The 16,339-nt window shown below is 44.7% G+C and overlaps 1 protein-coding gene across 10 annotated transcripts in view; it reads right to left on the bottom strand.

Moving 5' to 3' along the window:
* The window catches only part of lifra (LIF receptor subunit alpha a), a 204,500-nt gene that overhangs the window by 55,354 nt on the left and 132,807 nt on the right, over positions 1–16,339 (bottom strand). For all 10 annotated transcript variants that reach the window (XM_059644946.1, XM_059644947.1, XM_059644949.1 and 7 more), the window contains 2 exons: positions 7,418–7,566; positions 3,522–3,685 (listed from right to left, as the gene is read on the bottom strand). In XM_059644946.1, coding sequence (XP_059500929.1) covers positions 3,522–3,685; positions 7,418–7,566 — 313 coding nt within the window. The remainder of the gene's footprint in view (positions 1–3,521; positions 3,686–7,417; positions 7,567–16,339) is intronic.

The raw sequence follows: 16,339 nt of genomic DNA, 5'->3' as shown, positions 1-16,339 counted from the left end.
AATCCCAGGATCCTTAGCCGTTCATCGTATGTTAGGCCTACCATTCCAGGGATCATCCGTGTGAATCTCCGCTGGACACGGTCCAGTGCCAGTATGTCCTTTCTGAGGTGTGGGGCCCCAAGACTGGACACAGTATTCTAAATGGGGCCTAACGAGAGCTTTATAAAGTCTCAGAAGCACATCGCTGCTTTTATATTCCAACCGTCTTGAGATAAGTGACAACATTACATTTGCTTTCTTAATCATGGAATCAACCTGCAAGTCAACTTTTAGAGAATCCTGGACTAGCACTCCCAGATCCCTTTGTAATTCAGCTTTAGAATTTTCTCACAGTTTAGAAAATAGTCCATGCCTGTATTCTTTTTTCCAAAGTGCAAAACCTCACAATTGCTCACATTGAATTTCAGCCATTTCCTGGAAAACTCTCAACTGTCTAAATCTTTCTGTAGCCTCCCCTCCTCCTCAGTACTACCTGCCTGTCCACCTAACTTCGTATCATTGGCAAACTTCACCAGAACGCCCCCAGTCCCTTCATCCAGATCATTAACATATAAGGTGAACAGCTGTGGCCCCAACACTGAACTGTGTGGGACACCACTTGTCACCGGTTGCCATTCCGAAAAAGAGCCTTTTATCCCAACTCTGCACCTTCTGTCAGACAGCCAATCCTCAATCCAAGCCAGTAGCTCACCTCTAACACCATGGGCCCTCACCTTACTCAGCAGCCTCCCATGAGGCACCTTATCGAAGGCCTTTCGGAAGGTTAGATCGATAACATTCCATGGGTTTCCCTGGTCTAACATATTTGTTACCTCTTCAAAAGAATTCTAACAGGTTTGTCAGGCACGACCTCTTCTTAATAAATCCATGCTGACTTGTTCTAATCCGACTCTGCACTTCCAAGAATTTAGAAATCTCATCCTTGACAATGGATTCTAGAATTTTACAAACAACCGAGGTTAGGCTAATCGGCCTATAATTTTCCATATTTTGTCTTGATCCTTTCTTGAACAAGGAGGTTACAAGAGCGATTTTCCAATCATCTGGGACTTCCCCAGACTCCAGTAACTTTTGAAAGATCACAGCCAATGCCTCCGCTGTTTCCTCAGCCACCTCCCTCAGAACTGTAGGATGTAGCCCATCGGGGCCAGGAGATTTATCAATTTTTAAACCTTTTAGCTTTTCTAGCACTTTCTCTTTTGTAATGCCTACCATACTCAACTCTGCCCTCTGACCTGCCCTCTGACTCTCCCTAATTGTTGGGATATTACTCATGTCTTCCACTGTGAAGACTGATGCAAAGTACTTATTAAGTTCTTCAGATATTTCCTCATCGCCTATCACTAGCCTTCCAGCATCAATTTGGAGCGGCCCAATGTTTACTTTTGCCTCTTGTTTGTTTCTTATGTGTTGAAAGAAACTTTTACTATCATTTCTAATATTACTGGCTAGCCTACCTTCATATTTGATCCTCTCCTTCCTTATTTCTCTCTTTGTCATCCTCTGTCTGTTTTTCTAGCCTTCCCAATCTTCTGATTTTCCAGTACTCTTGGCCACTTTATAGGCTCTTTTTCTTTGATATATTTCCTGACTTCCTTTGTCAGCCCTGGCTGTCTAATCCCACCCCCGGATAATCTTTCTTTTCTTTGGGATGAACCTCTGTACTGTGTCCTCAAATACACCCAGAAACTCCTGCCATTGTTGCTCTACTGTCTTCCCCGTTAGGCTCTGCTTCCAGTTGATTTTCATCAGTTCCTCTCTCATGCCCCTGTAATTACCTTTATTTAACTGTAACACCATTTACATCCGATTTTGCCTTCTCTCTTTCAAACTGCAGACTGAACTCTATCATATTATGATGGCTGCCTCCTAAGTGTTCCCTTACTTTAAGATCTTTTATAAAGTCTGGCTCATTACATTGGAATAAGTCCAGAATATCCTGCTCCCTTGTGGGCTCCGTCACAAGACATTCTAAGAAGCCATCCCGTAAACATTCCATGAATTCTCTTTCTTTGGATCGACCAGCAACATTATTCACCTAGTCCACTGCACATTGAAGTCCCCCAAGATCACCATGACATTGCCTCTCCAACGTGCCCTGTCTATTTCTTGGTGCAACTTGCGCCCCTGGTCCTGATCACTGTTAGGAGGTTTGTACATAACTCCCATTATGGTTTTTTTGCCTTTGTGGTTCCTCAACTCTGCCCACACAGACTCCACATCATCTGACCCTATGTTATTCAGTGCCATAGATATAATTTCATTCTTAATCAACTAAGGCAACTCGACCCCCTCTGCCCACATCCCTGTCTTTTCGATAAGTTGTAAATCCTTAGATGTTTAACCGTCAGTCCTGAACCCTCTGCAACCACATCTCTGTGATGCCTACAACATCATAATCATTCAAGATGATTTGTGCCATTAATTCATCTACTTTGTTATGAATACTACGAGCATTTAGGTAAAGTGCCTTAATGCTAATATTCTTATTATTATTTGAGATATTGTATATCATAAGATGTCCTAAGTTATCCTTCCTTTTTGCTGCATTCCTAGTCTGCCTCAAGCTTAAACCCACCTGCACACGTGCTATCCTGCTGCTTATCTTTCCATTTAACTCCATACTCCCTGTCGCTTTCCCTTCCCCCCTACCCCGGACTCAGAAGTCCTAGTGATCACCCTATTTATCCTTTTCGCGAGAACACTGGTTCCAGATTGGTTCAGGTGGAGACCGTCCCAACAGTACAGATTCCCGCCCCCAAGTTCCAAAGCTGATGCCAATGCCCCATGAAATGGAATCCCTCTTTCCCACACCAATCCCTTACCCACCCAAGTCAGGAAAAGCAAGATAAAGTGAGTCAGGAGTCTCACTCCTGGTAGTTTTCTCACTGAGTGGGCAGACTGGACTCAATGGGTTGACGAGTTCATAGGTCATAGAATCCCTACAGTGTGGCAACAGGCCCTTTGGTCCAACAAGTCCACACCGACCCATCCCCCTATTTCCCACCTAAGCTCCACATCCCTGAACACTGTGGGCAATTTAGCATGGTCAATCCACCCAGCCTGCACATCTTGGGGCTGTGGGAGGAAACCAGAGCACCCAGAGGAAACCCACACAGACACAGGGAGAATATGCAAACTCTACACAGAGTCACCCAAGGGTGGAATCAAACCTGGGTCCCTGATGCCGTGAGGCAGCAGTGCTAAACACTAAGCCACCGTGCCGCTATATCTTCTGATCCAGCTACTAAAGCCTAAACATCTGTAGATTTCAGGTTCAGCTGGGATACCTGCATGTGGTCAACTTTTTTCAGTATGCGTACAGTCTAGATTTACCAAGTATTCTCTACCACAAGTCAGCTCTTACATGATAGGAGGAGAGACAGCTGAAAACCTGAGGTGTTCTCAGGTGAAGACCAGAACAACATGCTTGACTGCAAGAATCTTTCACAAGAGTTTCTGAAATTATAGTCCAATAACTGACATCAATTCCCCACGTATAATTTCATAACTTCACTTACCGTCCAGACCTCCTGCATTGTGTGTGAGAGGAAGACTTGGATTTCGAAGATTAGTTCTAAACCTACACCATATTTTGTGCCACCTTCATTCCATTCCACAGTTAGCTGGAAGTCAGTTGGACCTTTCAACACCTTGAGGAGTTCTGGTGTGTAAGGTTGAAATACTGAAATGCAAACAGATCAAAAATAATGTCTGAAGCAAGTTGTCTATGTTGAAAATATCAAAAGAGTAACAGATTTTTAAAAAATAATTCACAGAACAAGCACTTCACTACCAAGGGCAATATTTATTTCCCATTCTAATTGGCCTTGAATATTTGGTGCTGAGCCACGAGCTTCAACTGCTACAGTCCATATGGTGTAGGCACAAAGACTTCGTAGAGATGGAGCTCCAGAACATAAGTCAGATTGGGATGAGAGTTGGAGGGAAACTATTTGCATTCTCATGCATGTCACATCATTGCAATTCCAACAAATAAGAATTCAAAGGCACAGAGCTGCTATCCGCGGTTGCTTAATAAAGTTAAAGATTGTATCAATCTCAAAATAAAGACATAAATGTGCAAAGGTCACAAGATTGGACAGAATTAAAACTAACAGCCAAGAACTGTTTTTAAAAAATGAGGGAAAAATTAGAGTCTGAGAGAAAGTTAGCCAGAAATGCAAAGACAGATAGGAAAATTATCTCCAGCTTTTAAAAGAGAAACAAGTTAACAAAGTGCTGGACCTACAGAAAAGGTGTCTGGGGAATTGAGGATAGTGGAAGAACTGAACAGGTATTTTCCTTCAATCTTGACTAGAGACAAGCAGCAGCCTAGAAATAGCGATTGGTCAAGAGTTAAAAGAGTGGGAAGTATTCAAGAAAACTACCAGGGAAGCAGTACTGAGCAAACTGTTAGAACTAGGAGTTGACAAATGCCCAGATTCTGATGCATTTCATCCTAGGGTCTTAAAAGTAGCACCTAGTTTGTTAGTTGATGAATTGGGTTTAAATTTTCCAAAACTCATTTGACTTGCAGAAGATTCCATTAGGTTGGAAAATACTTAATATAACTCATCTATTCAAAAAGGGTAGGAGGCAGAAAGCATGAAACTACAGGCCAGTTAGCTTAATATCTATCTTAGTGAAAATGGTAGAAGCTATTAAAGATGTTATAACACTTCACTTCGATAAGTTCAAGGTGATCAGGGAAAACCAAAAGGGCTTTGTCAAAGGGGAACCAATGAATGTATTCTTCTTCAACTTCCAGAAAGCATTTGATAAGGTGTCACACCAAAAGTTAATAGAGGGAAAATAAAAGCTCGCTGTGAAGGAGACAGTATTTGTATTCCCTTCTTTCATTCGTGTGATGAGGGCACTGCTGGCTAGGCAGCATTTATTGCCCATCCCTAATTGCCCAGAGGGCAGTTAAGAGTCAACCACATTGCTGTGGGTCTGGAGTCACATGTAGGCCAGACCAGGTAAGGATGGCAGTTTCCTTCCCTGAACGACATTAGTGAACCAGTTGGGTTTTTCCAACAACCGGCAATAGATCCACACAGTCATCTTTAGACTCTTAATTCCAGATATTTATTGAATTTACAGTCTCCCATCTGCCATGGCAGGATTTGAAACCAGGTCCTCAGAACATTGTCTGAATCTCTGGATTAACAGTCCAGTGATAATACCACAAGGCCATCACCTCTCCTGCATATTGACATGGATAGAAAATTAGCTTACAACAGAAATCAGAGTACAAATAAATAGCCCTTGTCAGGTTGACAGGATGTCACGAGCTGCATGCCATAGGGATCTACATTGGGGCCTCAACTCTCTATAATTTATATAAATAATTTTCATTAAGGGATGGAAGTTATGGTGCATGACACAAGGACAGGTGAGAAAGTGAATTTTGAAGAGCACACAGGAACCAAAAAGGGGATTATAGTGAGTTTAAGTGAGTGGGCAAATATCTGCCAAATAAAATACAATGTGGGAAGGTGGAAAATTGGCAGAAAGAATAAAAAAGCATATTATCAAAAAGGTGAGAGGTTGCAGAATTCTGAGACAGAGAGATCTAAGTGTCCTAGTGCATGGATCTCAGAAGATTAGTCTGCAGGTACAGCAAGTAATCAAGGAAGTTAATAGAATATTATGGCTTATTGTGAGGGGAATTAGGAGCAAAAGGAGGGAGTTTATGTTTCAGTTATGCAAGGCATTGGTGAGACCATATCTGCAGTACTGTGTAGAGTACTGGTCCCATACTTCCAGTAGGATTTTAATGTAAAGAAGGGTTACCAGACTTATACCAGGCAAGGTAAGGACGATTTCATTTCAATTCCAACTTCAACCTTGTAGATGCTGAACATGGTCTGCACAGTCAAGACACTGGTTACTCACCACACAATTACCAGCTTTATTCATGCAGCTACAGTAATGATCTGGCTAGTCCAGTTAAATTTCTGGGCAATTATAACATCTAGCATATTGATGGTAAGAGCTAGCCTTCCTGCCTCTGGAGTCATACGTCAGCCAGAATGGGAAAGAATGCCAGATTATCTTGAAGGACAATATACCAGAAATGTTTTTACAATAATCTGGTAATCTTGTGATCATTAGCTAAGATCATTAGTTTTTTCCGAATTCCACATTTAGTGCCCATGGTTTTAAGAACATGCAAATTGGTGGGACATTGTCGATTATAGTTTTCTCATTACCTAAACCTCAGCTGAATTTAAGTGAACTGCCAAGTCAGATATTGCACTCATACTTACACAGCATTGATTACAACCTGTAGACTACTATCCAGAAACACTACCACCACGTTAATATTCTCCTCACTTGAGAAAAAAGCCAATGCAAACCTTTGCAGGCATACCCAGCTTTTCCAGTTGTCTGTGGCATCCGTCAAACTGACGGAACTCAGGTGCATATAAGTGCACATCACCCTCTGAGAAAGAGCTGTCATTCTGGTAACAATAATAATGGGAACTGCGGATGCTGGAGAATCCAAGATAATAAAGTGTGAAGCTGGATGAACACAGCAGGCCAAGCAGCATCTCAGGAGCACAAAAGCTGACGTTTCGGGCCTAGACCCTTCATCAGAGAAGGGAACAGTGTGAGGGTTCTGGAATAAATAGGGAGAGAGGGGGAGGCGGATCGAAGATGGACAGAAAAGAGGATAGGTGGAGAGGAGAGTATAAGTGAGGAGGTAGGGAGGGGATAGGTCAGTCCAGGGAAGACGGACAGGTCAAGGAGGTGGGATGAGGTTAGTAGGTAGGAAATGGAGGTGCGGCTTGGGGTGGGAGGAAGGGATGGGTGAGAGGAAGAACAGGTTAGGGAGGCAGAGACAGGCTGGGCTGGTTTTGGGATACAGTGGGGGGAGGGGAAGAGCTGGGCTGGTTGTGTGGTGCAGAGCGAGGAGGGGACAAACTGGGCAGATTTTGGGATGCGGTGGGGGAAGGGGATCTCGTCAGCTTTTGTGCCCCTGAGATGCTGCTTGGCCTGCTGTGTTCATCCAGCTTCACACTTTATTATTCTGGTAACAATACTCAATAGGACAGAAAGTGGAGACAATGATTGGCACTGTACCAATGTTTGATGGGTTTAGCCTGTTTTGATCTGCACTGTTTCAGCTATGGCATTGATAACTGAAATGGGATGGTTTAATGCAACCTTTAAATAACAGAGAAAGGAATTTGAGACAAACCCAATAGAAGAACACATACAGAACAATGCACTTGTCATTCTTACTCGAGAGAATTTGACTTAATGCGAACTATGCCATGAATGTGGGAGCCATGTCCAGAGAAGCTGATACAAACAGGTTATACTTTATAACCACATTTACCGACGAACTTGAGGTGAAGATTCTGTATTGCATCTTTTAAATAAAACTAATGGCTTTGACATTTACCGATGTCGTGTTCAACCTTCCGAAATTGTTCGGATGTCTGTATGCCTAACTTGTTAACAGCAATTATTTGCAATTGTAAATCTTGAAATGCAACAAAGTCACGCTCAATGAAGGTTTTAGTTCCCACTTCAATGCAGCTATCTGGTAACCTAAAAAGGAAACAAAAGGAAGAAACTATTGAATTATTGTTTCTTAAAAGGAAATTGACTGAGGAATTGCCTTTCTTTCCACATCTGAACAATTAGACAATTTGGAGGCACAAGAAGGGCCAATAACTCAAAAACATTTCAAGGTCCAAATATCCAACACAATCTACAATTTATGCTTTGGACCAGCCTCATTTGATCGCTCCCATCAAGCCAGATCAATCCTGTTTCAATGAAGAATGCAGAACAGCATGCCAGGGGCAGCATCAAGCGTTCTTAAAATTGAGATGTGAACCTGATGAATCGGAAATGAAGATTAATTGTATCTTAAGCAACATAATCAACAAGTAATAAACACATTTGAGCACCACACCAATATATCACAAGAACACAAGAAACTAAAGGTGGAGTAGGGCATTCATCACAGCAAGCCTGCCCTATGAATCTATTAGTCACAGGTGATCTGTCCAAGGCCTCAACTCTGCTTTTGTCATATATGTAGTTGGGTGTGTTGTCCCTTTAAAAAAGTAACTTACAACACATGACCCAGAGGTGGGAAGTAGGGAAGGTGGTCTAAAACTGACTGTGGAGCTAGAAGGACACACACTAAAGTATTCCTTCTTCAGGCTGACCATCCTCAGGTAAGTCAGGTAAAGTTCTTTTAATTTTCCCCAAACTTAGCGCAGTTGAATTAGCAGTTAGGGCAATGGCATGCTCCTCCTGCAGGAGGTGAGAGATCAGGGAAGCCTCCTACATCCGTGATGACTACCACTGTGGGAAGTGCACCCAGCTGCAGCTTCTAGGAGACCGTGTTAGGGAGCTGGACCTGGAACTGGATGCACTCAGGATCATCTGAGCTGCTGTGTGAATCATAGGTAAGCATTTTAGTGAGGTGGTCAAACCTAAGATACAGACAGAGTGTGGCTGGATGACCACCAGGAAAGGCAAAGGGAGTAGGAAGAGTGTGCAGGAATCCCACACGGCCATTCCCCTCGAAGACAAGTATATTGCTTTAGATACTGTTGGGGGAGTGGGGGGGGTTGACCGATCAGGGGACAGCACCAGTCGTCAGGTTTGTGGCACAGCCGCTGGCTCAGGGGTACGGTACAAAAGGATGGTTTGTTGCTTCCCAGGTGCCAGGGTCCATGATGTCTCAGAGGAGAAGCAGGGCACTCTCAAGGGAGAGGGTGATCAGCCAGAAGTCATTATGCACATTGGCAAAAATGGCAAAAGGTAGAAACAAGGATAAGGCCCTCAGGAGTGATTATAGACAGCTGGGAAATAAATAAATTAAAAACCAGGACCTCAAATGTGATAATCTCCGGATTACTTACAGTGTCACATGCTGGCTACGGCAAGAACAAGAGGATATGCAGATAACCGCGTAGCCAAAGGATTGGGGCAGGGGGCAAGAATTCAGGTTCCTGGGTCATTGGGATCTTTTCTGGGCAGGAAAGGACAGGTAGCACCTGAACCGAAGGGGGATGATTATCCTGGCAGAGATAATGGGAACTGCAGATGCTGGAGAATTCCAAGATAATAAAATGTGAGGCTGGATGAACACAGCAGGCCAAGCAGCATCTCAGGAGCACAAAAGCTGACGTTTCGGGCCTAGACCCTTCATCAGAGAGGGGGATGGGGAGAGGGAACTGGAATAAATAGGGAGAGAGGGGGAGGCGGACCGAAGATGGAGAGTAAAGAAGATAGGTGGAGAGAGTGTAGGTGGGGAGGTAGGGAGGGGATAGGTCAGTCCAGGGAAGACGGACAGGTCAAGGAGGTGGGATGAGGTTAGTAGGTAGCTGGGGGTGCGGCTTGGGGTGGGAGGAAGGGATGGGTGAGAGGAAGAACCGGTTAGGGAGGCAGAGACAGGTTGGACTGGTTTTGGAATGCAGTGGGTGGGGGGGAAGAGCTGGGCTGGTTGTGTGGTGCAGTGGGGGGAGGGGACGAACTGGGCTGGTTTAGGGATGCAGTAGGGGAAGGGGAGATTTTGAAACTGGTGAAGTCCACATTGATACCATATGGCTGCAGGGTTCCCAGGCGGAGTATGAGTTGCTGTTCCTGCAACCTTCGGGTGGCATCATTGTGGCACTGCAGGAGGCCCATGATGGACATGTCATCGAGAGAATGGGAGGGGGAGTGGAAATGGTTTGCGACTGGGAGGTGCAGTTGTTTGTTGCGAACTGAGCGGAGGTGTTCTGCAAAGCGGTCCCCAAGCCTCCGTTTGGTTTCCCCAATGTAGAGGAAGCCGCACCGGGTACAGTGGATGCAGTATACCACCGCCATATATACTTCCGCCATCTACAATCCGACCCCACCACCCAAGACATTTTTCCATCCCCTCCCCTGTCAGCTTTCCGGAGAGACCACTCTCTCCGTGACTCCCTTGTTCGCTCCACACTGCCCTCCAACCCCACCACACCCGGCACCTTCCCCTGCAACCGCAGGAAATGCTACACTTGTCCCCACACCTCCTCCCTCACCCCCATCCCAGGCCCCAAGATGACATTCCACACTAAGCAGAGGTTCACCTGCACATCTGCCAATGTGGTATACTGCATCCACTGTACCCGGTGTGGCTTCCTCTACATTGGGGAAACCAAGCGGAGGCTTGGGGACCGCTTTGCAGAACACCTCCGCACAGTTCGCAACAAACAACTGCACCTCCCAGTCGCAAACCATTTCCACTCCCCCTCCCATTCTCTTGATGACATGTCCATCATGGGCCTCCTGCAGTGCCACAATGATGCCACCCGAAGGTTGCAGGAACAGCAACTCATATTCCGCCTGGGAACCCTGCAGCCATATGGTATCAATGTGGACTTCACCAGTTTCAAAATCTCCCCTTCCCCCACCGCATCCCTAAACCAGCCCAGTTCGTCCCCTCCCCCCACTGCACCACACAACCAGCCCAGCTCTTCCCCCACCACCCACTGCATTCCAAAACCAGTCCAACCTGTCTCTGCCTCCCTAACCTGTTCTTCCTCTCACCCATCCCTTCCTCCCACCCCAAGCCGCACCCCCAGCTACCTACTAACCTCATCCCACCTCCTTGACCTGTCCGTCTTCCCTGGACTGACCTATCCCCTCCCTACCTCCCCACCTACACTCTCTCCACCTATCTTCTTTACTCTCCATCTTCGGTCCGCCTCCCCCTCTCTCCCTATTTATTCCAGTTCCCTCTCCCCATCCCCCTCTCTGATGAAGGGTCTAGGCCCGAAACGTCAGCTTTTGTGCTCCTGAGATGCTGCTTGGCCTGCTGTGTTCATCCAGCCTCACATTTTATTATCTTGATTATCCTGGCAGACAGGTTTGCTACTGCTGCAAGGGAATGTTTAAACTAGACTGTGGCAGTGGTGCAGGGGTGCACAGTTTGATGTGCCAGGGTGATGGTGCTTTAGATGGGACAGAGGTAGAGGAAAGAGCGGACTATCATAGCAGTAGTCAGAGACGAAACAACTGAGGAAACATCTAGTGAGGCTTTATAGGTGGAGTTAAGAAATATAAAGGGGATGGTGACATTATTGAGGTTGTATTATAGACCCCCAAATCGTCAAAATGAATTAGAGGAACCAATATGTACGGAGACTGAAGAGACTTGCAGGGGCAATGGGGATGTCATAGTGGGAGATTTAAATTTTCCTAAAATAGACTGGGACTGCCATAGTGTTAAAGGCTTAAATGAGTGGGATTTGTTAAATCTGTTCAGCAAAGTTTCCTCAAGCAGTGTATAGAGGGTCCTGTTCAGGGAAGTGCAAATCTGGACCTACTCTTGGAAAATATGTCAGGACAGGTGACTGAGGTGGCGTTGGGACCAGAGAACATGGTTCTATTAATTTTAAAACAGTTATGGAAAAAGACAAAAAACTGGTCCACAGGTTCAAGTTCTAAACTGGGGCAAGGTGAATTTTGATGGAATTAGACAGAAGCTTGCAGGGGGTGATTGGAGTAGTTTGTTTGCAGACAAAAGGACATCAGGCAAGTGGGAGACCATTGAAAGTATGATAGCTAGAGTTCAAGGCCGATATATTCCTGTGAGGGTGAGGGCAAGGCTAGAGTAGGGAATACTGGATTACAAGAGATATTGAGGTGTTGACCAAGGGAAAAAAAGGAGGTATGGTTCAGGAGCAGGCAGCTGGGATTGGGGGAATCCCTGGAGATATACAAGGGATATAGGAGTTTTCTGAAGAAGGAAATCAGAAGGGCAAAAAGGGGGCACAAGATCGCTTTAGCTGAGAAGGTTACGGTGAATCCAAACAGATTTGTTCATTATTTTAAAGGAAAAAGTAGTACTAGAGAGAGTGAATAGGATCCCTCAAGGACCAAAGTGGACATACGCGTGAGCAACTGCAGTGGATGGGCAAGGTCCTCAATGAATACTTCTCCCTCTATGTTTATCTTGGAGAAACACAAGACAAATTGGGAAGTTTGTTGGCGATATTTTGGGGACAGTCCATATCACAGGTGTTGGATGTGTTAGAATGTATGAAGGTGGATAAATCTCCTCATCCTGATCAGATATATACAAAAACTCTGCAAGAGGCTAGAGAACAGAATGCAGGATCCCTGGCTGGTATACTTGCACCATCGTTAGCCATAGTCGAAGTCCCAGAATGCTAGTGAATGTTACGCCTTTATTCAAGTAGGCTGCGAAGAAAAACCTGGGATTTATAGACCAGTAAGCTTAACATCTGTAGTAAAGTTACTTGAGAACATTCTGACGGATAAGATATGCATGCATTTGGAAAGACAGGGTTTCATTAGGAGTAGTCAGCATGGCTTTGTGTGTGGAAGATCATGGCCTCACAAATTGGTTAGAGTTCTTTGATGAAGTGACCAGGAAGGTTGAGGAGGGCAGGGCAGTCGACATATTTCAGCATGGCCTTTGATAAGGTTCCGCATGGCAGGCTGCTCTGGAAGTTTAGATCACATGGAATCCAGGGAGAGCTGGCAAACTGGATGCATACCTGGATTGATGGTAGGAAGCAGAGGGTAATACTAGGAGGCTGCTTGTCAGACTGGAGGCCTGTGACTAGTGGTGTTTTGGGGGGGGGGGGGGGGGGGGGGGGTCAGTCGGTGCTGGGCCTATTGCTGTCTGTTATCCACATCGATGATTTGGATGAGAATGTACAAGGCATGATTAGTGAGTTTGCGGATGACACTGAAACAGGCTGTATCGTGGTCAGTGAGGAATGTTATCAGAATTTGCAGCAGGATCTTTGATCAGCTGGGGAAGTGGACCAAGAAATAGCAAATGGAGTCTAATGTAGATGAATGTGAGGTGTTGCATTTTGCTAAGTCAAATCAAGATAGGTGTTTCACGGTGAATGGCAGAGGCCTAAGGAGTGTTGTGGAAGAGAGGGACCTTTGAGTTCAAGTGCACGGTTCTTGGAAAGTGGAGTCACAGGTACGTAGGGCAGTGAAAAAGACTTTTGGCACACTGGCCTTCATTAGTCAGAGTATTGAGTATCGAAGTGGGGGAGTTATGGTGCAGTTGTACATGACATTGGTGAGGCCAGATTTGGCGTATTGTGTTCAGTTTTGGTCACCTTGCTATAGGAAGGTTGTTATTAAACTGGAAAGAGTGCAGAAGAAACTTATAAGGATGTTGCCAGGTCTCAAGGGATTGAGTTATAGGGAGAGGTTGGATAAGCTGGCACTTTTTGTTTATAGCACTGGAGACTGAGGGGGTCCCTTATAGAAGTGTGTAAGATCATGGCAGGTATGGACAGGGTGAATGCACTCCATCTTTTTCCCAGGGTTGGGGAATTGAGGACTAGAGGGCTTCAGTTTAAGCTAAGAGTGGAAAGAATACATGCAAACCTGTAAGGCAATTTTTTTTTTGAAAAACACAGAAGTGGGTACCCATATGGAATGAGCTGCCAGTGAAGTGGTTGAGATGGGTACATTTACAATGTTTAATAGGCATTTAGTCAAATACATGGATTGGAAAGGTTTAGAAGGATATGGACCAAGTGGGGAAATAGGCTTAGCATGGATGGTCATTTTGATCAGCACGGACCAATTTGGGCCATAGGTCAGTCTCCGTGCTGTATGGCTCTCTGTGACCCATCTATCTTGTAATCCATTTATGTTCTGGCTCAAAAAACCATGCAAAGGCCATTTTTCTTTTGTTGGGACAAAGGATGTCACTTCAACTTTGAAATGGTGTGAGATAGCACTAGTAACCTTGAGGAAAGCTGTCATGAGGGGATCTGGGTTACAGCCAATGGCTGAGAAGAACAGTACTCACCTGGGAACTTACCAAAATTGTCACGGGGAGTGGTCATGAGGGGACTTGGGCTGTGGCTGACGCCAAGGAACAATGGTACAGTAACAGTCAGCGAAGGAGCTACTCAGTAGAGCGTTCACCGAGGGAACTAGGACCACGAACAGTTAATTGATTCAACTAGTGAGAAAAATTTCTGGATTGCAGGAAAGCAAAGGGGCAGCACAATTTGGAGCAATGGGACTGTTTTACGAAGAGAAAGAATGCTGAATGCTTTAAACCAAATGTTTTAATGCATACTTAAAGGCGAACAAAGTGGCTGAAGACATAATAATACCAGTCTTCTTGAACATCATCAGGAGCAAGACATTCATGATTCGAAGGAGTCTGATGCAACCAGAGAAGCCCACAGAGAAGGCATACCAAGAACTGTGTTGGGAAGTTACTTTGCACCAAAGCCCCTGATGATCACAGAACGTTTCCATTTTTATGTACGAGTACAGCACTAAGGAGAGTCCATCTCCCAATATATGATCTCCTTAAAGAAGTTAACTAAACATTGTGAATCTAAAGGGTTCATCCAAGTGCCTTGTGGGAGCACTTGGTCTCAGACACAAAGCCGTCCAACAGAAACTAGTAACAAGGAGAGACCTGGACTTCAAGGCAACTTTCAAAATTGCTACCTCGATGGACTTGGCCACCAGCAAAGCAACACAGCTCAGCAGGTCTGGCAGCATCTGTGAAGGAAAAAACAGTTAACATTTCAGGTCTGGTGACTCTTCCTCAGATCACCAGACTCAAAACATTAACTCTTTTATCCTTCAGAGATGCTGCCGGGCCTGTTAAGCTTTCCTAGCAACTTTGTTTTTGTTCCTGATTTACAGAATCTGCAGTTCTTTCAGTTTTTATTAACTCAACACAGTTGACTGATAACACCTGCATGCATAAAGTAGCCAATATTCAGTAAAGTGTGGTGCCAACCATAGAATGTCACCAATGAGACAAGAGTGGCTACATGGAGTCAACCTGTTGGACTCGAGAAGCCCAGTGTGACAGGCATGGGTCATATTGCCTGAAATTGCTGGGTACAACTCAAGCAAGAGAAAAAATTTCTAAGGGAAAGAATGCAGAGGACAAGGCATATGGTATATGCTTTCAGTCAGGGAGCCTGTTGCATCTGCAAGGGAAGCAGAAGGCCCAAAGTCAGCACAGGTTTGATTAAACATTCGGTCAGCAGGGGTGAAGTTGACCATTTCTGGGTTATTCACAAATTAGAGGGAAAGAATGTGAAAACTGCAAGTGGATATGGGTGCAGCAGTGCCTCCATTTGAAGCTTGCCGAGATTACAGTATGGACACAAACAGAACAAGTTGCGGTCCTAAAGGGCTACGTAATGAGCCAATTTGCCTCTGTACATAGTAACAGGTGATGAACCTACATTAATTGGACATTCTTGGTTACAAAAATTCAAGTTCAATTGGGACATGGTTCATAGGGTGGCAAACTGAAAAGAGATTTTAGGCAGGTAGAAAAATGTCTGGGAGCATTGAACCAGTGACCACCAGTGAATTGGCAACTTCAATCATTCCAGTCTTGAAAACAGATGGTACTGTGAGGATTTGTGATGACTTTAAGATCACAGTCAACCCAGTCCTGAGCGCAGATTAATATTCACCTCTGCTCATGGAGGTGGACTGGCTGGGAGAAAGAAATTATCAAAAATAGATCATTCGCAGTCCTACTTGAGGGTCGGGGGTTGGGAAGGCATCCCAACTGCTGCTAACAACAGTGACACACCAGGGACTGTTCCATTACAAACAACCTCCTTCTGGCATCACGTCAGTGCCAGCTTTGTTTCAAACAGCCATGGATCAGGAGTCCAGTGTTATCAGGATGATACTTCAATCACTGGCTCCTTCGAAGAGGAGCATTTAGAGTAATGCGTGCAGCTTTGGATACAGGGACCGTAACAAACATTCAGCAAATATGTTCCTACAGTAAAGAGATTATCTTATGAAAAGAGATAAAACAAATTGGGACCATGTAATGTAGAATTTTGAAGAATGGAAGATAGTCTCATTGAACCCGAAAATACTTTAAGGGATATAGAAAGTAGATGAAGCTAAGATGTTGCCCCTGGGGTGGAGAGTCGAAGCAATCCAAGGAATCCTGGAAGATTAATACCAGTGCAGCCACTGTTATGCACTGCAAAAAAGCCAGGTTCACAGGCCTTTTTTAGTCGGGTATTGAGCTTTTACAAAGTACACAGCTATGGAATAAAATCTCCGTACTGATTTGCACAAATGACAAGTTTTTATGTGCTTTAGTTCTGACCAGAGCCTACTGACTGCCCAATACAGGATAAGATCATACCCATCAACCTGTAATTGTTCTGTTAATTCATTTGTTTTATTCTACATACAACAGTTTCAAGCAAAGAGCCATTAATTTTTCCTTTGTACCATTACCCTTCCTCTTGACCCTATTTCCTGTTGTTTTTCTATGTTCGTATACTCAGTCCCTTCCCATTTCACTTTGAGTATCATTATC

This window comes from Stegostoma tigrinum, chromosome 3 (genome assembly GCF_030684315.1).
Source record: "Stegostoma tigrinum isolate sSteTig4 chromosome 3, sSteTig4.hap1, whole genome shotgun sequence".
Lineage (NCBI taxonomy): Eukaryota > Metazoa > Chordata > Chondrichthyes > Orectolobiformes > Stegostomatidae > Stegostoma > Stegostoma tigrinum.
The sequence above is the reverse complement of the archived record's forward strand: the minus strand, read 5'-3'. Positions and strand labels throughout refer to the sequence as shown.